Genomic DNA, 21,879 nt, shown 5'->3' with positions numbered 1-21,879 from the left:
AATCTAACATAGGACTTAGATGTGGGGGACTAACAGCCACAGGAGAATAAACTACACTGGGAGTTATGGTCTCAGTATGTGCGATGGACAAAAAGAAAAAAAAAAAATCGCTGAGCAGGACATGTGGTGCACATATGTAATCCCAGCACTGGAAGGCTGGGGCAGGAGGATTGCTGTGAGTTTGAGGACAGTCTGAAATATAGAGAAGAAAATACTAACCATGCTCTAGTCACCTGCAAGAATAAGACTCACTCCAAGAAAAAGCCACCAGAATTTTATAACAGCGAAGAAATGATGTCACCAGACCAAAACCTGAGGCCTCTCCCTTAGTGACTTAAGACACATTAAGGATTTTCCTCAACAAAGAGAGCCCCATAACAAAGGAAGCCAGAGATGTTTGCGATGCTATTTATGGCTCTGCAATCCTGAGTTTATTTACCGTTCTCTTTGAACAGAGAACATGTTAAGTAAAACTGTTTTTCTACAGTCCCTTGAAGGTTTTCAAAGTCCTTTTTGAGCATGATCTCATTTGGCTTTGATGTCAGTTTTGTGAAATGGACTGCCTGCTTTTCCATGGGGACCCTGAGGCCAGTGAGTTAAAAGCCTGTCTGGCCAGACTGCACGGCAATGGTAGAACTCATGAGTTCAACGGAGGCCCTGGCACTGTGCAGTGCTTATGTGGATGGTGACTTGGTATGGGATGGGGGTGGTGGTGGTGATACTTTCTCTCCAGAGAGTCCACTGATCGTCCTGTAACAACAGTAGCGGTAAACACCAGTGTAAATGAGGTTTGCCATAGCCTGCATGGTCAATAGCCTCTAGTTTAAAACCTCAAAGTGATGAGTGAGACTGGGCTATAATTCAGAGGCCTTCCCCGTCATACACAAGGCTCTGGCTATACTCCCCAGCAGTGCAGCAGCAGCAACAGCAGCACCCCACAAAAACAACCATCAACAAAAACACAAACAATCTAGCGTGTGCATTTTCTACTGTTGTCTTTAAAGCTATCTCCTTCTCAGTAAACAGACAATCGGAGCACTTACTCCCTCCCCACAGACATCAGCTGACTGAGGAAGGACCTGGTAAAAAGCGGGTATCTAAGCCAGAACTGGCAACATCATGGAGGAGAAAGGACATGTTCCGCTCAAGTGCTCAAGTTCTAGGTCTTCGGCAAGTACAAGGCAACAGCCACTGAACAGGAGACTCACTCCAGAGTAACTCCTTCCCTCTTTAACTCTGGTTCTCTTCTGCCTATGCTCGCTCTGCATTTGAGATGGGCTCACCACTCAACTGCAGCTGGGGGATCCAGTTAAAAGGGAGAATTATCAACCATAACCCAGCAACATCCTGAGCATCTCTTAGAAAAGACCACTGTCTTCTTTCTGACAGGGTCTTGATCCTCCTGTCTCAGCCTCCCTAGCGTTGCTGGGGTTATAAACATGTGCTACCATACCCAGACTCATGCTGTTTCTCCAAGCCCCAGACAGTTCCCCAGTGCCGGGCAGATGGTTGTATCTGTAGCTAAGCACAGATGGCTTTGTGGCTTCAGGTCGGGATCATGTTGTGCAACAAATGAAAACACAGAAAACAGTCTTTAAATTGGAGGGAGTGACAAGATGTTCTCCCTGTGGGGGAGACATGGGCCTGGCACTGGCAGAGGGGACTCGCATGCAATGTAGACTCTAGCACACAGCTATATCCCCAACCTTCTCTTAAGTTACATGCAGATGAAATGCACCCCCCACTGGGTACTAGAAAGCACATCGAGGAACAGCTAAATATTGTGATTTTCCTCAGAAGTAAGAAATTCATCCTTAATTTACCCCCTTCTGAGGACGCCCAGCATTGAGTGTCTGCAGGACTCTGTCAGGCACCCACAGCTGCCTCTGGAATTCATCAGGAATTCAGCCTTGAGGTTGATTTGAAAGGTCAGCATGCAAAACATTCATCTTCTTTAGAAAACCGTCAGCACCAATGCCAGCATCCCGCCGCACCGTGGCTCTCCTGGCAGGTCCTGAGAGGAAGTGTTTGTAACCACAGCACCTCCCAGGAAGTGTCCAGAGACCACAGGCCCCGACTTTGTTCATTCCACAAACACATCCCTGTTACTCTGTACTCTGGCCCGCAGGCTTCCCTCTCCTACAGAGCTCAAGTTCAAGAGACATTTCAGTGACGCACAAAGCAGGGGAAATCATGAAAGAGGCTCACTCAGTTGCATCTATTGCTTTGTTGTTGTTTATTTGTTTAAGATGTATTTATTTTATGTGTGTGTGGCCTACATGTATGTCTGGTTACCATGTACACCTACTTTCCTCAGAGGGTGTTGGATCCAGCTGGAGTTATGGACGGCTGTGAACCAACACGTAGATGATGGGATCCTAAGCAGATCTTCTGCGAGCAGCAAACACTCGTAAGCACAGAGCCATCTCTTCAGCCCCCACATGGATTTTTCATTCCTCTCTGACAACCTCATTCTCTAGGGATGTTGGTTGATATCTCTCCCTGGCTAGGAGCAGGGACACCAGACAGGAGTTCCAGTCAGGGGGATTGGTTGGGACTGTCAGGGTATACAAGCTCTAATGTCCACTTGGTTTCCCAAGAGAATGTCACCTCAGCAGGTTCCACTCAGCTCTGTGTACACACTCAGGAAAAGAAAACCAAATTTTCCACCTCTGGAAAAAAAGACGTGACCCCAGAGAAGGTAAATATTCTGACCAAAGGTCAGTGACACGTGGAATCCTTACCTAGGAATGCACTGTCAGCAGCTGGGACCAAGTCAAAGACAGTACAGGATTATCAGCTGTATCCATTATCAGGATTATTAGCTGTATTAGCCCAATGAAGCTTAACAAAGTGGGTCCACAAAGCACATGGAGAAAAGGAGGTACAGTGCCTATCCTTTTGGGGCATGAGACAGAGTTCAGCACTTGAGGAGTGCCAGGAAGCTGTTGTCACAGAGAAAGAAGGGTGGGCAACAGGGTCCCAGAGGCAGAAGACAAGGCATGATGGCATGCCGTTTTGTAGGTAAGGAGTCACTGGTTCAAGATGGAATCTGGAGTTCTCAGGGAGCAGGCCCATCCTGAGCATCCTGTCAAGGGCCTGGGCAAATCATGCTTAGCATTTAAGCTTCCCAACAATTATGAACAATGATATCGCCCAGTTTTACAGATGGGGGAGGGAGTACAGGCACAGGACTTAAGCCATGGTTCTTCTTATTACTTTATACTTTTAAGACTCACTAGCTCCACCTCCACCCCTAAATGGAAGTTAAATTAGCAGCAAACCATTAATCAACTGTCAAAATGCATTTTGAGACCACGTGTCTCCAAAGTGCTAATTGAGTTTGCTGGGAGCGGTCTGTGGTGCTTTTCCCCATGCAGGCAACAGAAAGCCATTGCTTTAGTCTCGTGTTTTCTACAACTGAAATTGTCTTTTGAAAGGCAGTATAGTTAGCATGGTAATTATTTCAATATTCACATTTGGTGATTTCTAAAATGAGGGCAGAATGTTAGTAAAATCATACTGGGTCTTTTTCCAAAGATAATGAGAACCAGAAAGTAATGAAGACAGAGGCACTTCCAGAAAAGTGGCAGGTGTCTGCTTTGAGGAAGCATTTTTTTCTTGGTGCCTGGGGCAGGGCACAAAGTAACAATGCTTTATTGAGGTGGCAAAATCCAACTGTCTGTCTATCTGTCTGTGAGTACACACACTTAAGGTTTCTTATCAGATCAGAGCCTCCCCTTCTGTTGGGCCTTGGACGAGGTAACTCCATTTAACCTGTTACCTTCAGTCACGTAGGACACAGGTAGAGGGCGTGATTAACAAGTCTCTACCTCCAGAGATTTAAATATTAATGAATTATCAGAAGGCCAGGGGCGTAGCTAATTAAGTTACTCCCTCCCCCTTTTCCTTCCCTATAAAATGAGACTCCCCTGGCCTTTGGGGGGGGGGGAGAGTGCGTACCACCTGCATCCATTTACCATGTCATGAACAATAAAGCTTTGGAAAACTGGACACATGTCGCGTGTCGCATGGTCTCTCCGCCTGATTCCCAGCTTTTGGAATCCTGGAACCTTGTCAATGCAGCCGCCAGCCCGAGGCAGCTGTATGAATGTGGGATCCTCCACTGGCGATGTGGGAAGCCCGCCCGGGACCCTGATGCCGGACCGCCCTGGGACCCTGCCGCCAGACTCCCTCCCCCCGCCCGCGAGATTTTTTCCCCACACCCTTCCCAGTTGCCCAGGTCTGAAACACAGGACTCTAGCTGAACTCAAATTCCCTCTCTGGGTTCCTCTTCCCCAGCCTGACCAGGTTAATATTAAATATTAGGTCTTTAGAACCCTTTCTTTTCAGGAGGCCCTGGGGGGCACATCCCTCCAGTCTTCCATGGCAGCACCACTGATGTGAGGACTCCTCTGTCCTGCGTTTTGGAACAAATGCCTTGGTCCTCTAGCTCTGAGCAGCTTCCTAGACACTCATCCCCAGGACCTCGGCATATGCTCCTGGTGCAGCACGGCTCACATCAATCCCCAGGACCTTGGCGTGTGTTCTCCCTGCACATGGCTCCACTGGAGACAAGATAGATACTTCGCAGCTGCTGCTCATTATACCCTCCCATACTTTGCTAAATGTTCTATTCCAGATTTGCTGGATTCAGCACAGGAAAATTCCAACCCAGAAATGATTCTGATTCTGCTGGAAAAGAGGAGGAACTGGAGAGGGCAAGGTAGAAATCATCTTCTGTCCCTGCAACTGGCTTCTATGCCCAGCAAGGGGCCACTGGGCAGAGCTGGCACAACTGTGGATCCCTTGTGTGCCACGAGCAAGCTTTTAAACAGAAATGTTGGGGAGAACAGACCCACGAATGATAGTTAAAACGCTTAAAATGAAACCATCTGTATTTTCTGCACTAAGTTCAAAGAAAAAGCTTTCAAACCCTTGGGATTGTATTCACGTGTTAAATGTATCTGATCCCACAAGATGCATTTCCTGGCTAGTTATAGAGCTCCACAATCCTCTCTGTCTCTTGGATGTGTCTCTCTTCGGTGTTGACTCTTAAGGGTGGTGGTAGAGGGGGATGCTGCTATTAGGCTCCAGGGTTCAGCTGGACAAAAGGCATCCCCTAAGGAACTAGGCCTGTGAGCCATGCTTCACCAGGAGCATATTCAGTGTGCTCAGACTTCATATGGAAAACATTACCACCATGGCAAACCTTTTTACTGAAAACTTGTGGATTAAAAAAATAAAAAAATTTAAACTGCCTGTTCTGGCCAAACAGGGCACATATTGACACAGCACACCTCTGTTGTGTCCTTATGTCCTCCAATGACTTCCCTTCTGTCTGGAGGACACACACAAAGTGCCACAGCCCAATCTCTGTGCAATCCAGTACTACCTTTGGCTGCTTCCCAATCCAACACCACATCTGTGCCAGGCTTTGAAGGGAGGGAGATAGGAAGTGGAAAGTCCCATCCCCTCTGCCATTACTCCTAGTTGGGTCAACTGGGACACCTACATGTGAAACTGCTGGGTTATCTACAGACTGATCTTTTACCAACACTTCAATTAAAGGATGACTTTGAGATGGGGCTGGAGAGATGGCTCAGCAGCTAAGAGCACTGGCTGCTCTTCCAGATGAGCCAGGTTCAATTCCCAGCATGCACATGGTGGCTCACAATTGAATATAGCTCCAATTCCAAGAATCTGGCATCCCTTCTGGCATTTTTGGGTACTGCACACACATGGTGCATATACACATACAGACATACATGCAGGCAAAACATTTCTACTTTACACATAAGATAAAAATAAGGGAGAAAAGCTAAAAGATGACTATAAGGATTAAATTTCAACATTTCCCATCAGCACTTGGTGCTGCATGGTGCCTTCCTTTAGTGTACAGAAAAATAAAACCTCAAAGAATGACATGTTGCGTTAGACAAAAAACATGTTCTTACAATATTTAATTTAAAATTATGCTTTTGTCAGCAATTATATAGATCATTATTAAGAAGCCATGCAGAACCTGCCTCTTCGTGTTCCTAGGGAGTTCATATCATGAGATAGAGATTAGGAAGGCAGACTCCAAATACTCTCTAAGGCTCAGGGTCTTGGGCAGATGAGTCTGTACTGGAAACATCTGCACCACAAGCATGTTGTTTCTGCCCAAATTATCTGTAAACTTAACAGATGCATAAAGAAAACAATGGGATTTTTAAAAATTTGGGACAAAGCATTTAAATGCTCATCTGGGGAAAGGCCCCATTAAGGAGCCAGTGAAATTAAGAAAAAGAAGTGTAACAGAGAGGCCATTCTGGCACTGCCCCCATTCCCACAGGAAAGCACACTGTTAAACTATAGCCTTTAGACAGTGTGGGCTCAGGATCACCGGATGTTCCTAAATACAAGAAATCTAGGTGAGAGAAAGACAATCCTGAATAGATGAGATAGAGACAGACTGTTTAGTAAGCGTCGCTGGGCCAGCGAAGGAGGACAGCCATCTAGAACAACTGGAGTTGTAAGCTGGAGTTGCACCTCACAGTACGAGGAAATCAGAAGAATCAAGCATTTTAAAATAACAATAAAGCCATGCATGTGCTAAAAGGAATTCAGATTAAAAAAAAAATAATCTGCAGCAAAGAAAGATTTCTTTCTTAGAAAGGATTACCTTTCTATGAAAAACAAAAACTCCACAAGGCACAAAGAAGCTATTGAAAAATTTGACTATGCACACATTACAAAATTCTGCATGGCAAATGCCACATGGAAAGTCTAAAGGCAAAGGACACAAACCAGGAACAAATATTTGCAATTCTCATCACACAGGCCTAATTTCCCTGGTCTATCTGGAGCTCTTGCAAATGATCAAAACTGGCTAGTGACCATTAGGGCATTGGCCGGAGGCTACCAGCAGGAAAGGACACAAAAAGAAGCTCTTAAATGCATTATTAAAATGTCCTTTTCAAAAAAGTACAAATGAAAACCACAGAGAGAGAATATGTCTCACCCGCCCCCTTGGCCAATATCCACACGATCCAGAGTCCTGATGGCTGTGAGTTTGGGCACAACCAGCCCCCTCACATGGTGCTGATAGGAGAGGCGGGAAGGCAGCCACTGGCAAATTTTTCGACAGAAGTCCCTTTTGACCCCACAATTCCATTTCTAGTTATCTGACACGAGCATGTGTAAATGCAACGTGATTCACTGCAGCACTGGCAACACTTGCAAGAAGAAGATGGTTGAACTGTTTGAGAACAGCTTAGCAGCTAACATGCTGCTTGAGAGAACTAAAACTAGGAAGACAGAATGGAAAGAACTGGGGGTGGGGAGCAGATCTGTGTGATCACAGTGCTTGGGAGGCTGAGGCAGGAGGACTGCAGATTCCAGGCCAGTGTGGGCTGCACACTGGGACCCTGTTTTGTTTTGTCTTGTTTTTAAAGGCGAAAGGATGAACGCAAAAGCCCATGGAAGCGAGAGACACACAGAGGAGACTGTGGGAGAACAGTTCCTGCTCCCTGAGCGGGGTGAGTCGCAAGCAGAGACGGAAAAGATGCAGCTGGGGCTTTCAGTGCAGCTGAAAGAGGCCACTGTGGAGGATGGCTACTGGTCAGCCCCAGGGAAACACAGCCCTCTTCTAAAGCACAGGAAAACACTGCCTCCAATGGCCAACAACTGTGCCCTTCTTTCTCAACTGTTCTATGGTCTTGACACTCTGGCTTTTCCCTCCAGAGCCCAGGTTATTCCAGTGTCCACAGATACAGTCCCTTCTAGCTTGAAGGCCCATGCTTCCCTTTCTCACCACCATGAGGAATGAGTCCAATGTCGTTTCTGGGAAATCAAGAGTCCATGTGATCTGACCTCCTTTTCTTCCCTACAGACATGGGACTCATGGGTATAATCAGACAGCTGTTGTCACCAGACCATGCACATGACCTTGCTAGAAGCTGGCCAGGAAGCAATGATGGAGCTCAGAGCACTGGGATTAGAGGCTCATTAACAAACAAACCCAAAGGGCACAATGGACAAGGGGCAGACTATGGGGCAGGTGCAAATGCTAAATAAACAGTGTGAAGTTCATCTTTGGGAATTACAGGAATGGTCAAAGCCGAGCAGGGACATGAGGGCGCCTGTGAGGTCGCAGCATAGCCTAGATGCTGGTTGGAGGCACAGGACAAATCTGGACAGGTAAAATGCACTGCTGGAAGACAAAGCCGTTAGTGCAAGAGTGCTGTTTACACTGGCTCCTGTCTTGCTCGAATACCTTCCTGTCTATCTGAAGCCGAGCCATCCTGCAGATCACTCAAAGGCCTTCATCCAAAGTGCCATGGTACCAAGGTCCTCTTCCCCTGGAATCCTTTATGGCTGTCCTGAAATTACTCATTCTGATAGTTTGTGTTCCTTCCAAAATCTATGAACATCAGCATGAATTGATTCTGTGAAAGGGAACAGCTGTGTGGAACACAGACTTTTAAGATGGTCTTTGTTCTCAAGTCTCTGAAAAAAAAACAAAAAAACAAAAACAAAAAAAAAACTCTGGCTCAATCCCAGCTGCTCAGGAGGCTGGGGCAGGAGGACTGCAACAAGTTCAAGGCCAGTTTGTGCCACATAGTGAGTCCTATGGGCTCCACAGTGAAACCTTGTTTCAAAAGAAAAAAAATAATACAGTTGGAGATTAAAAAGACACATGCAGAGAGTTACTGTTACACCCTGCCCTTAGGGAAGAGCCAGAGATACGACCAGTAAAAGGGAGCGGAGGAAAATAGGAGTCTGATACAGAGAAAGAAGGGGGTGTCCATAGGGGGTGCAGGAGCCTCTGATGAGAGGAGGAAAGAGAAGTTGGCTATAGGGAAGGTCCCAGTGAATGCAGGAGATGTAGGGGATGCAGGAGATGCAGGAGACGCAGGGGCCTCTGATGGACTGTGAAGGTACAACTAAGGAGCAGCCTGAGTGAACTCTGCACGCAGAGGTGTGTAGGTGGACTGAACAGACCATAAGAGTAGATTACCGGATACTACGATTATTACTACACATGTTTATTTATTCATAGAGAAAAAATTTTCCTTTATTCAAAACTGAGGAAGGAAAAGCACACACTGTTATAGCCCAATCATTTCAAATTAAAAAAAGATTTGGGGCTGGCAAAATGGCTTGGGAGGTAAATGTGCTTGCTGCCAAGTCTGACAACCTGAGTTCAATCCCTGGAACCCACATGATGAAATAAGAGCCCTGACTCCTGCAAGTTGTCTTCTGACCTTTACAAGAGTGCTATGGCATGTGTGCACTTGCATGTGTGCATACATGTATACATACATACATATACGCACACACAAACACAATGAACATATAAATAAAAGACTTAATAAAAGTCAGTTCATATAGTGTGAAATCACTAAGCAAGTCTGTGTGATTCAACTAAGCAAGTGGTTCAGGGGCCTGCTGGAAGGACATTTTAGGGTTGCTTGTCACAGGAAGTCAAGGTGGCTATGGAGCCTCTTCCTTCCTGGGAGGCCATAGATGGTTCCCCATCAGCCACTGACCTTGGGAAAGGTTCCCCAAATGTTTCAGATCACAAACTTTCAGAATGGGTATCCCCAGGAGTTTACATAGCCTAGCCTGATGTCATGTGTACAGTAAGCCAGAGCCCTTCACCTGGGTGGAGACTGAGGGTGTTTCACAAGCCTGACTCTCCCATTCCCATGACTTAATTGTGACATGGCAGGTTGCCACCGTAGGGAGCTGAAGAGCTCCAAGGAGGCTCAGTGGCCAAAACAACAACAACGATAACAAAAACAATAACAAAAACAACAACAAACATCAACAACAAGAACAAACACTTCTTAATTCCACAGGAACTGGTCACTAAGAATACCTCATCCAAACCTGGACAGTATACTTTCTGCGTGAGTAGAAACTTGCCAGAGTTAGTGGAGGGACAGATTTCCCTGCAAACTATGGAGAACAGATCCCCTGAGTGGTACTACACCACCCTTAGAGTCTGATCCCAAAGCCATCCCCTCCCCAAGGCTCTGTGTACAGGAAAGCCATTTTCACCGCTGAAGACACAGGGCTCCAAAGTACAAACGCCCATCAGAGCATGCTCAGTCCACCATCACCGATGACATGCTGGCAGGAAATTGGGAAAGCATACCCTCTAGAACACATTATCAGAGTTGACTTCTGCCTTATTTATACTCACTGTTTGTGGTAGGAAGTAGAGTACCTACACTGTAGCGAGGAGAGAGATGCTGAGAAGAACAGATTGAGGTAAAAATTGGTAACTACTAAATTCATGGCATCAATTGAACATGAGTCGCTGGTGAAAACAGTCTATGTTTAGCAATTGAGGGCTTCCTAGAAAGCGGGTCTATGTCTGCTTCTGAATACCAGAGCAATTTTCAGGCAAATACATATTGAAAAGGACCAGGAAAGTGGATGTGGTCCCAGGCAAGGCTTAAGGAATGTACTGTAAATAAAGGAAAGATAAGGATGACCAGGAATCCAAGATGGAGGCGGAGGCTAGCGCTCTGTCTGGGGAAGACTGGAAGGGAAGGGTAACTGAGTAATGGAACCTACAGGAGGAGCAGGATCCTCTTGTCCATCCTTGCATTGGGTTGAGTAAAGGCATCCACTGTAGCAGATGCTTCTTTTGAGTCAGGGCCTCATGTAGCCGTGGCTGATCCTGAGCTCCTGACCCTCTTGCCTCTGCCTCCCAAGTGTACATACAGGTCTGAGGCACAGCAGAGTCCTGATAGACACAGTCAGGCTTGATGAGCATGTTATCAGGAGGCGGGATTAAGCTGGAGGGGATGAGTTTGGGAAGCTGGAATTGGTTGCTTTGGTGTGAATGACATGGCCTCTATTTAAATTAAATGGAGGGATCATGAAAATTCTGAGTTCTGAACCTTTTTTAGGTATTTTGGGCGTCAGCAGTTCCTGAAAGAAGGAATATAATCTTTACAAGAAGCTATGATCTGGATCTCAGGCAAAGAACACAGGTGAATTCTGCAGCATGCTCCTGGTGGTGATCTCGAACGACTCAGGGTAAGATGCTTCAAGGACAGTGGTACTCTCCTTCCTGTCATGGTCTACCTGTTCCTAGGGTAAATATCTACATTAAGGTACACACAGAGAAGGAGGATGTGTATCCAAGAGTAAAATCTGAGCTAGTTACTGGCAAAGTAATGTATCAACTTCAAATTATCAACTTCAAATACTCACTCACTCAGAAAACAAACAAGCAAACAAACAGCCTCAGTATATGACAGACGAAGATGGTGAGAAATGGTGTGTGTGGTCGGCACATCCTGCTTGTCTGAGATTCCTTCAGTATCAGCACAGAAAGTCCCACGTCACTGGGCATACTGGTGCACACCTTTAATCCCAGCACTAGGAATCAGAGGCAGATATATCTCTGTGAGTTCAAGACCAGCCTGGTCTACATAGTAAGTTCTAGGCCAGACAAAGCTACACAGTGTGACCCTGTCTCAAAAAAAAAAAAAAAAAAAAAAAAAAAAAGTCCCATGTCTACTGTACACCTGCCAACCCTGGGCAAGCTAGGACATCTGGTTGACCTTGTATCAAAGGATTACATCCCAGGGTTAGTTTTTTGTTTTGTTTTTGTTTGCCTTGACAATACGGATGTGATAACAGTTCTTTGAACTATAAGTATAAGCAGTTTTCAGGTAGTACAACCTCAGCTAAGGCTGCCCGTCAGCACTCGGTCCCGAGAAAGACAGCCTGAGTGTCTCATCTTCAAGCTTTCCAGGTAATTATGCTCTGAAGGTCTAAGGGCTAAGTAATAAGTGCACCGAAGAGCCTCTGAGAGCATCTATGGAAATATTTGTACAGCATTCAGAGTGGATAAAATCAGGTCAATGAAATAAAGACGCTTGGCAATTAGTTTATCCTCTGAAAAGGACAAAGCTTTAGTGTTCAGTAGAGGATGGAAGGATTTAAATCTGATCTGGAATGTGGGTGAACAAGAGGGAACTAAGTGGAATTTAAGCTCAAGATAATGAAATTCTTTTCAGCTTTAACTCTCTATAAATGAGTTGTGCTGGTTGCAGAACTTTACCTAGGAGTGGGTAGCCCAAGATTTGCAGGCTGGCATAGAGGTGGCAGGCTAGCCTAGGGTTTGCTGGCTGGCATAGGTTTGGCAGGCTGGCCCAGGGTTTGCAGGCTGGCATAGGGGTGGCAGGCTAGCCCTGGCTTTGGCACTGGTACTGCAAAGCAAGGGTCTTATAAAACAGAGGCAGGAGGAAAACTGCAAGGGAGTGGAGGTTTCTATATGAAGTCCTCCGTTCTTTCGATTGAGAAAAGAACTTCATGTGTTCTACCAGAGACATCAGAATGGGTGTAGGGGGTTCTGGTAAGGTTCTTCTAATTATTTAAAAGTTTCTTGGCACACTAGGGCAAAAGTGCCTTTACCTTGCATATTTCTAGCAAACACAGTAAATAGATAACGCAGAGCCAGGGTTTTATTTGTGTGGGTAAAAAGAGGAGATTGTAAATGACAGTATAGAAAGGGACACAATACTGAGGGCCTGAGGGCCGGAGGGATGCAGAGTGCTGAAGAACACCTGCTGTGCTTCCAGAGGACCTGAGTCCAGTTCCTGGCACCCTCCCTGGGGCTTTCAAATGCCTGTAACTTCAGCTCTAAGGGCTCTGATGGCCTCTTCTGGCCTCTGTTGGGTACCTGTACACAACTAGACACAGACACACACACACACACAAATAATAAAATCTCCAATAAGAATCAATATTGTTTGAGAGAAAATGAAAGGCAGTTTTTCTCTGCCTTATCAGGGATACTTAGGAAGAGGGTGAGCCAGGTGTGTGGGAGGAGGGGAGGAGCCACAGTTCAAACCACAATGAAATCAATGTTCAAAAAACACCTCTAGAAAATTTCTACAGCGTAAACATCTTCAATGACTTACGAGGCCCCCACCCAACAGCTAAGTTCAAAGAAGGAGAGCCAGCAACCAGATGACCACAGCAAGGAACTAAAACCACAGGTTAACTAGGGTTGAGAATGATTCAGTGGGAGCCTGGCTGCTCAGGGACTGAGCTCTGGTGAGGGAGAACAAGGGGGAAAATGAACGGTGACCCAAGGTGATCTCCTGAAGGGCCACCTGGCTTCAGCTGTTCGCTTGTGACTGTACAGAACAGCTTCCCCAAAGCAGTGTTCCGAGAAGAGGGCACAGGGTGGCCAACTGTTGTTTTTGGCATGGTGTTGGGGATGAGTGTGAACCTCACGTCAAGTTTCAGGCATTTCTCAAACCCACTGTGATCAATAACACTCAGTTCTAGGTAACACAGGTGACAGCTGGTGGCAAGAGAAAGCTATTCTATTTTTGTCTCTGAGGAAGCCACGCACATGGCTAGGGCTCGGTCACATTGCCTTCCTTCACTGGAGAACCTAGATCTTACATCCAGTGAAGATAGCAGCTCTGCTGCAGGCTTGTCTGTCAGTCTGGCATGCTTTCCCTAAATCCCTTCATCTTCAGCTAGAACATGGCTCGCACAGACATGCCTGCTAGTAAGTGAAAAGGCACAGCCCAGCTTCCCACGGGGAAATGTACACACTGTAACAATAAGTGCCACCTGCTGCCTGTGTTCACTTTCCAACCTGCACCTGCCAGCAGAGACCAGCCAGGGCCCCAGGGGGAGGCTGGGAACAATTATGCATCTGGGGCTGCCCTGACTAATTTAAGATCAGAAAAATCATTTAACAAAACACATCCTCTTTCAGAGACAGGTCAGGGCCTTCTTGACAAATAGCTCTGTCAGCGCTAAAGGGACAACTGACCCCCTCCCCCAACCCCCTGGGTGCCGCTGAACCAACTGGAGCTAGTGCAGTTTCTTGGTTTCTCTTGGCTAACACAGTTAACATTTGCCAAAATCTGAACATCTCTCAACTACACTTGCTTATGGAAAAAATAAGAGACAGAATGAACCAGACTTAAGGCTGAGAAACCCCACGAGTCCTACTCTGTCTTGTCAGGCATGTGACACTTTATCTGGGGGTATGGTACATGTCCTCCAGCAGAGACATGGAGGCAACACAAACTCTCACAAAAGCAGATGAGAGGCACCCAACGGAAACAGAAGTGTCTGTTGGAGACGGGAGAAGGACGCATTCTGGGTAAAGGGAGTGGGTACAATAAGAAAGGGTTTTTTTTCTTTTTTGAAATCTGATACAGCTTATGATTTTGTAAGAGTTATTTTGGTTTATTTAGTTACTTAGTTATATAAGGGAGGTGGCTCAGTGGGTAAACGGCCTGCCATGGAAGCCTAAGGACTTGAGTTTGGATCCGCTATATCCACATAAAAGCCAAGCCATGGAGGCGGCCATAACTCATGGTGAGGGACAAGGGCGAGTGGATTCTATTGCTCACTGGCCAAGCAGCCTCGCTGAACTGAGAAGACTCCAGATTCAGCAAGACACTCTGTATCAAAAAATAAAGATGGAGGGTAACCAAGGAAGATGCTGGATCAGGCAGGTGAAGCCTCCCCTTCCCCCTCCCCCTGTTTAGCGTCTTTCCTTGTACTATATTCTCCCCAGCCCACTAAAATAACTTTTATAACAAAATCTTAAACTGCAAGTCTAAGAAACCTTCCCTAGTTTACTAGTTAGACACAAAGCCCTCCTCCCATCTCCAGCATGTAAATTCTATTTCTATTCCCCTGGGGACTGTGAGCAGGGATGCCAGGGCTACAGGAGGCTCATGCTAAAATGTGAGAAAGGAGGTCTGCTTGCTGCACTGGAATAGATGGAAGTGCACTCGCCCAGAGTGGGAAACACTGCCCAGGTTCCCTGGACCTAGGCTTGAACACTAGTTTACTTTTCTCTACATCCTTGTAATCTGAGCACTTGGAAAAATGATGAAAGACAGTGAACAAGAGGACAACTTGGGGTGCACATCAGGTTCAAGGCTAGCGTGAGCTGCTGTATCAGACCCAGGCTCATAAACCGAAGATTTAGCTCAACGATACACAAGAAAAACCCACAAGCCAGGAGATAGGTAACAGTGTGGCAGAGCCAGGATTAAAACAAGTTATTGGGGCCAGGATGTATTCAACTTAGTGGTAGAAGACTTGCCTAGCACATAAAAGGCCTTTGGGTCAATTCACTGCAACACACACACACACACACGCACACGCACGCGCACGCGCACGCGCACGCGCACGCGCGGTGGGAGGTGGGGGTGGAGATGGGGATGGAGAGAGATGGCTCAGTGGTTAAGAGCACCGACTGCTCTTTCAGAGGTTCTGAGTTCAATTCCCAGCAACCACATGGTGGCTCACAACCATCTGTAATGGGAGGGATCTGATGCCCTCTTCTGGTACTTTGTACTCATATACATAAAATAAATCTTAGAAGGGGGGAAAGAGACAGAGAGATAGAGAAAGAGATAGAGAGAGGGAGAGAGAGAGAGAGAGAGAGACAGACAGACAGAGACAGACAGACAGAGAGACCATCCTGATTTAGTGAGGGCAAATATATACAGAAGACTCCAGAGATGCTCACTCAAACAGCAATTAGATTAGAAGAATTATGATGGTTTCTGTGTGCTTTGTTTTCTGAATTTTTTATTCTGAAGAAAATGGAGATGCATATCACCCTCCAGAGTCTTCTCACTGCTCCTCACTGAGCTTTGCTCTGCTTGTTTCACTAAAAGCAAACACTTCTTGAATTGCTGGGTAAATATTGACACGTCGCTGAGTGAATAGGAGGTGCATCATCGAGGCAGCCCTCCTCCAAACATCACAGGATTGTCTGTGATGTACCTTTGGGTCAATTATTTAAATCAGACTTAAAAGCTGGCTCTAATGCTAAGAGTAGAGAAACCCTCTCAACTCTACTTTGAATGTTCACCTTTCATCTGCTTCTCTCCTATCTGGGCAAGAGGCTCGGTCTGGATTTGCATAATAGTCATAAGTAGTCATAAGCGATGCTGGAACTCACTGTGAACCAGCTACCTGAACCTTCCAGCAGAGGCGACTGTTTGTGGAGCCTGGAGGCAGCTTCCTCCTGGGAAAAATACTTCAAAGTCCCAGGAGAAGTTTTTTTATCCACAATAGCCATTTCCTACCCTCCCTCAGCTTCAAACACAAGTGAAGCCATTCCGGAAATGTGGCTCAGAGAAACATCATCAGAGGATGGTGGCTGCCACCAGACAGATTAGAAATAGACACGTAGGAACTGAAGGCCACCTGGTAGGGGAAACCCTGCTAACAAGCCTCCCGTGGGCTAGCCTACTAACAAGCCTCCCGTGGGCTAGCCTCTTGCTGTTCTGCACTCTTCCCTGTATCCTGAGAACACTCCTTGTCCATTTCTCTCCAGGGACAAGAAGGGTACCCACTCTCGATCTGTTAGTCTGGCTTAGTGCCATGAACAGTTTCCCAATCCTTTAAAATGAGTTTGGCCTCCAAGTTATTGAGAGGATCTGATGGCAGGGCATATCTGACAGGTGCTGAGTGTCTCACATGGACAAAACTGTGTAAGAACAGTTTGCTAAAATGTCATGGACACAGACCAGAATCTAATAAGGAAGAGAATGAGTAAACAACAACAACAACCCCCCCCAAAACAACAACAAAAACAAACAACCTAATCCCTTGGTCCCAAATCATTTGTCACATTCAAGTTAGAGGGAGCTTGTGTGTTCAGAATTCCTGTAACCAAAGAAAAAGGTCTTGGAAATAGATGCTTCCTAGAGAACTTGTCTTTCACACCTGCCTTTTCAAGCCAAGGCTAACTCCTAAACAAGCATCAGCCCTGTCTTTAACCTAGGCATCCTGCACCCTCCTAAAGCAGGCTGTGCTGGAAGAAAGCCTGGGTATTGGTCAGTGAATAAGGAACTCTACTGATGCCCCAGGCTCAGGCTGATGCCCCGCAAGAATGGACTCGAGGTCAACACCACAGACTCATGCAGGAATATGAGCCAGGAAATGAAGAAAGCCAAAGGAGACTGAAGGACTACAAGTGTTTGGGTTAATTTTAAAAGGAAAATAAGATAAGGAGATAAGACCTACCCGAAGCAGCTTTGTTTACGCCTTGCGCAAACAGGACTGAATCAATCCTTGATAGTATCTTTCAGGAGCCCCGAGCAAGGGCAAAGCTCCCATGACTCCTCCTTCTAATCCAGCTGTTCCCCACCTGTAGTCACCCCTTTGGTAAACCTCAATCTTTAAAAATATTTACACTACAATTTTTAACAGTAGCAAAATCACAGTTATAAGGTACAAATGAAATAATTTTATGGTTGGGGTCACCACGACATGAGGAACTGTATCAAAGGGTCACAGCACGGGGAAGGCTGAGAACCACAGGTTTAACTCCTTAGGAATCAATGCTGAGTACAAACTCATGTTTGTACACATATAAATTTACAGGGTGTTAAACACTTTGGTGTTCCGGTTTTGAAAAGGAAGAGACTCCCCCTGCCCAGACTCATTTATTTGAATAGGTCTGTGCTGTTCTGACTGGGTGTGGAGCCTTTTGGACATAAGGTCTGGATGGCAGATACAGGGCTGCCTAGGTGGTTTGAACACAGGTTCTGGCTCCCTGACTGCAGACATGAGGCTCCTCACACTACTGCTCCAGCCTCAACCTGTTCCCACTCGAAAGACCTTCCTCACCAGGATGGACTGCACCCTCTCCATGGTGGGGCCAAGTAAAACTTCCCTCCCTAAGTTCCTTCCAGTCAGGTATTGGTAACAAGAAAATGAATTAATAAATTTGACCTTCCGGCCTACCGGCCGGCCTTCCTTCCTTCCTTCCTTCCTTCCTTCCTTCCTTCCTTCCTTCCTTCCTTCCTTCCTTCCCCACTTAGCCTTCAAGACAGAGTTTCTCTGTGTAGCCCTGACTGTCCTGGAACTTGCTCTGGAGACCAGGCTGGCATCAGGGATCAAAGGTGTGACCCAGTACCTCCCAGCATAAATTTGGTTTCCAAAAGCTCTCTACAAATGAGGTGACTGAGGAACTGTGTCTGGAAGTAAGCGTGTCACCAGCTAGTCTAAATTAGTGAGTTATTCAAATAAAACATGGAAGAAAGCTTCAAGGTACAAAGTGAAATGCTGGACAATTTTCCAAACATAGTTACTGTGCATTCCTTTACAGAGTAGACTTTAACTGCAAATATCATATAATAAGAACACCATATCCTTAGTGATGGTACCTTGTATGTGAAGCCTACTGTGATGGACAGGGTAGTTTTAAACACAAATATGATGACAGTTATATTGTACACACCTTTCCATGAGGATTAAGCAGCATCCCTCTAGATCTAAAGTCACAGCATCATAGCCATGGCTATAAGACACCGTACTGGACCACCCCAAACACCCAAGGGCCATATGGAAGGTCCCTCTGCCTTGGCTATTGGCCTCTGAAAATCAACCAAATGACCAGAGTGCATAAAGCAAACACTGGACTCTCAGACCCCTCTGTTGCCCTGTCTGCTCCAGGAGACGATCATGTGCTCAAAGTCACCTGCTCCCCAAACGAGAGTGGACCGGGAGGCTTCTGCTCTTCCCACCAAGTGTTAGAGACTTGCTAGACACATACTAAGGAGACACAGTTTAAGGACAACACCTCTCTGTACAGCCATGACCCTTGAGGCTCAATGGGGTGAATGGAGCAAGCTATGAGAAACACAGGGATACAGGGAGTTGACCAACTAAAAAGAGGGCATGGAATGCTTCTGCCTGTGGCTTGGTTGAGCCCCAAAGGAGGACCCAGTTAACCTGAGTCAGTGGGAAATTTAACAATGCCTCTCTTGGCGATAGGCTGTGAGTCCTGATAGATGACAGCTTCCCTACATCTCATGCATTCTCCCTCAGAGGCATGCCACCCACCTCCAAAATGCAGGTGTAGCCCACAGGAACCAGAGGGGGCAAAAGAAACCTTAAAGTTTCTTTTGCTTAGTGCTCTAGACACGTTTTAGGGTCCAGGGGATAAAGAGGACCCCATGACAAGGCCTCTGTGATTCTCAGTGATAACCATATCTCTGGATGAGGATGGCTTCTCTGTCCTCAAAGTGGCAAGAGTAAAAATATCCCAATTGGAGCCAATCAATTAAACCAACCTTTTTTCTTCCTTCCAGGAGGTACCTGAGTGCAGCTACTGGGCAAACATCGGGCCAAGAACAGACCAAATTCAACCACTAGGCCAAAATTTAAAAATTACAATACAAAAATATATATATATACATATCTAATTTCTTGTAAACTGTCTTAGGTTTTATATCTACATAAAAATACTGTTTTTTTGCAAAGTCCTTGTCATGGATGATGATGATGTCACCATGCTGTGAAGGACAGAATGTTTCCAAGCAACAAAGATATAATTCTACCATTCATTATTTAAACACTAGCCGCTACCAAGACTCTTTTTAACACCAAAGAGCCATTTCTTATCTATGCCTTACAGATAAAATATGAGATCCATTTTGTTTGTTTGCTTGCTTGCTTTGCAGTGCTGAGCCTAGAACCATGGATGCCAAGCGAGTCCTCTCCGGCTCAGCTTAGGCTGAGAGGGTTCTTTGAACATCACACAAAAGCCATGTCAAATAGCAGGTGGGGTCAGGCAGGGCAGTGAACTCACTCTTTGGTCAGAAGAGGACAGGATTTGAGCAGGAAACGTGAGAGCCCGGAGTCCTGGAAGTAGAGGTCAGGAGGGGCAGTAGGGCTCTTCAGGTTCAAACACCGCACGATGACGTAGAGAACTGCAGCTACGGCAGCCAGCTTCACCCCATCAAATACGGCGGGGAGCTCAGGGGTCTCCAGCATGGCATTCATCTTGATCTAGAAAGCAAAGGCACAGGTCTGGGTTCACAAACAAAGCCAGGGCATGGAGGGTGTAACCCATCTCACTGCAGGCATGACCCACTCTGGATATGCTTTACACCCACCCACAGGGTGCTCGCTCCACAGACCCCCATCATCCCGGAGCACCAACACCCAGCCAGTACCCGTCACCAGAAAAACAGTGCTAAAGTGCTGACTAAGGAGAGTACTGTGTTCTTCCTGTAATCTCACGAGCAGTTCAGAACAAACTGGAAAATGTACAGTTATAAAGTCTTTTTTGAGAATGGGGAAAAGCAAAGCAAGTTAGGAAGGCTGGGGGTAGTGATCTGATGTTTCTGAACAAGCCACTTAAATCCCTGTAGACTTTAACGGCACCTGGAGCACCAGGTGTGTTAAGTGTTGTTTTCAGCCTTGAACAGCACCGTGGGACCGTGGGGGCTTCCAGGGAAAGCCGTATTGCATGCTGGGCCCATGTCTCTACTTTCAGAGCAGGCCGAGAGAAAGCTGCCTTGGCCACACTCATGGAGTCCAAGCTCTGGAGTTCTATTCAGCCTTGGCATGGGTCATGGTGGTCCTGGCTCCTGAGGTTTTCAGGCAATGTGAAGTGGAGCCAATCAATTAAAACCATCTTTTTTATTCCTTCTAGGAGGTACCTAAATGCACCTATCAGTCAACCATCAGGCCAAGGACAGACCAAATTCAACCACTAGACCAAGATTTTAAAATTACAATACAGAAAATACATACATATATCTAATTTCCCATAAACTGTCTTAATATTTCACATTTTAAGGTAAGCATTCTCTTGTATACAAAGCAGACACACACCTCTTCAGACGCATAAAACCAAACATCAACAACATCACCTAGTATTTTCCTTGCTGCTCAACAGAATAACAGAACATCAGCTGTGGCCTAAGAATTAGGCTAACTAGCCAGGTGTGGTGATACACCTGGATCAGGAGTTCAAGGCCAGACTAAGTCATATGACACCCCGTTTCACAATGACATGGGGGGGGGGAAGGTTAGCACAAAACTAACAAAAAAAGAAAATGCAATTCTCATAGCTCTGGTAACTATGGAAACTGCTTTCCCTGGAATGATTTCAAGTAGCCGCTGCTAAAAACAGTTACGAGAACCCTGGTAGCCAACGATGGAGACGAACTGGGTAGGGTGAAAAAAAAAAATCTCCAAAATGTGCATAATAGACTGAAGTCTCCTGAGACCTAAAGAGAGTCTAGAGGGGGTCTTGGAGACTCCTCTAAGGTGACATAGACACAGGACCAAAAATATTTTGGGAAGTCTCTGGCAAGGTCTCCAGTCTTGTGAGAAACAGATCAAAGGTCACAGCCTCTTACAAGACCTTCTGTAAACTTCCCAGAGGGCTGGCAAGATGGTTCAGCCAGTAAAGGCGCTTGCTGCCAAGTCTGATGGCCTGAGTTTGATCCCCAGAACCGCCATGGTGGAAGGAGAAAAATAACCAACACCAGCAAGTTGGCATCCAACTTCCACACATGTGCTGTGCCATGAGCACAGACACACATAAAAGAAATGCTTTAAAAAGTTTAAAAGTTAAGGTTGTCCTCCAATACAGAGCCACATTCAAGGCCAGCTTGGAACACAGGAATCCCTGTAATGATTATAATAATAATAATAGATTTAAAAGACAACATTGCTGATCTAATTTTGGGTTTCTTTTGGTTTTGCAGTTGCTGTTTTTGAGGCATGGTCTCTCTGTACAGCCCTGCTGTCCCGCAACTCACTTTGTAGAGCAGGATGACTCAGATCCACCTGCCTCTGCCTTCCAAGTGTCTTAAAAGGAAAGCAGAAGTGAACAGTCTACTAGAGGTCCCACAGTGTCCATGATTCCGTGCTGATGAAACGGAAGTAGCCTTTAAACTTTTCTCTGTCCTTGCGGGAGGAGCAGAGAGGCTGGCCACGCTGGTCTTCCTGGTCTCCTTGCTGCTCGAGTCTAACAACCCATCGAAAGCTTCTTCCCTCCTAGGCACTGTTCGCTATAATACAAGGGAGGTGAAGCAAAGGCAAGATGAGGCTTGGCGGTACATA

General features: G+C 46.1%; 1 protein-coding gene and 1 long non-coding RNA gene across 4 annotated transcripts in view; one reads left to right on the top strand and one right to left on the bottom strand.

The window, feature by feature from the left end:
- Nucleotides 1–21,879, bottom strand: part of Abhd2 (abhydrolase domain containing 2, acylglycerol lipase) — an 85,250-nt gene that overhangs the window by 41,280 nt on the left and 22,091 nt on the right. For all 3 annotated transcript variants that reach the window (XM_034498694.2, XM_076936216.1, XM_034498701.2), the window contains one exon: nucleotides 19,610–19,809. In XM_034498694.2, coding sequence (XP_034354585.1) covers nucleotides 19,610–19,803 — 194 coding nt within the window. In that variant the 5' untranslated portion in view covers nucleotides 19,804–19,809. The remainder of the gene's footprint in view (nucleotides 1–19,609; nucleotides 19,810–21,879) is intronic.
- LOC143442740 (uncharacterized) lies at nucleotides 11,695–21,873 on the top strand. Its single transcript, XR_013111173.1, has 3 exons — nucleotides 11,695–11,764; nucleotides 20,459–20,605; nucleotides 21,522–21,873. It is a non-coding gene; the product is annotated as an uncharacterized LOC143442740 (long non-coding RNA).

This window comes from Arvicanthis niloticus, chromosome 1 (genome assembly GCF_011762505.2).
Source record: "Arvicanthis niloticus isolate mArvNil1 chromosome 1, mArvNil1.pat.X, whole genome shotgun sequence".
Taxonomy (NCBI): Eukaryota; Metazoa; Chordata; class Mammalia; order Rodentia; family Muridae; genus Arvicanthis; species Arvicanthis niloticus.
Note: the sequence above shows the minus strand (reverse complement) of the source record. Positions and strands in the feature narration are given on the sequence as shown.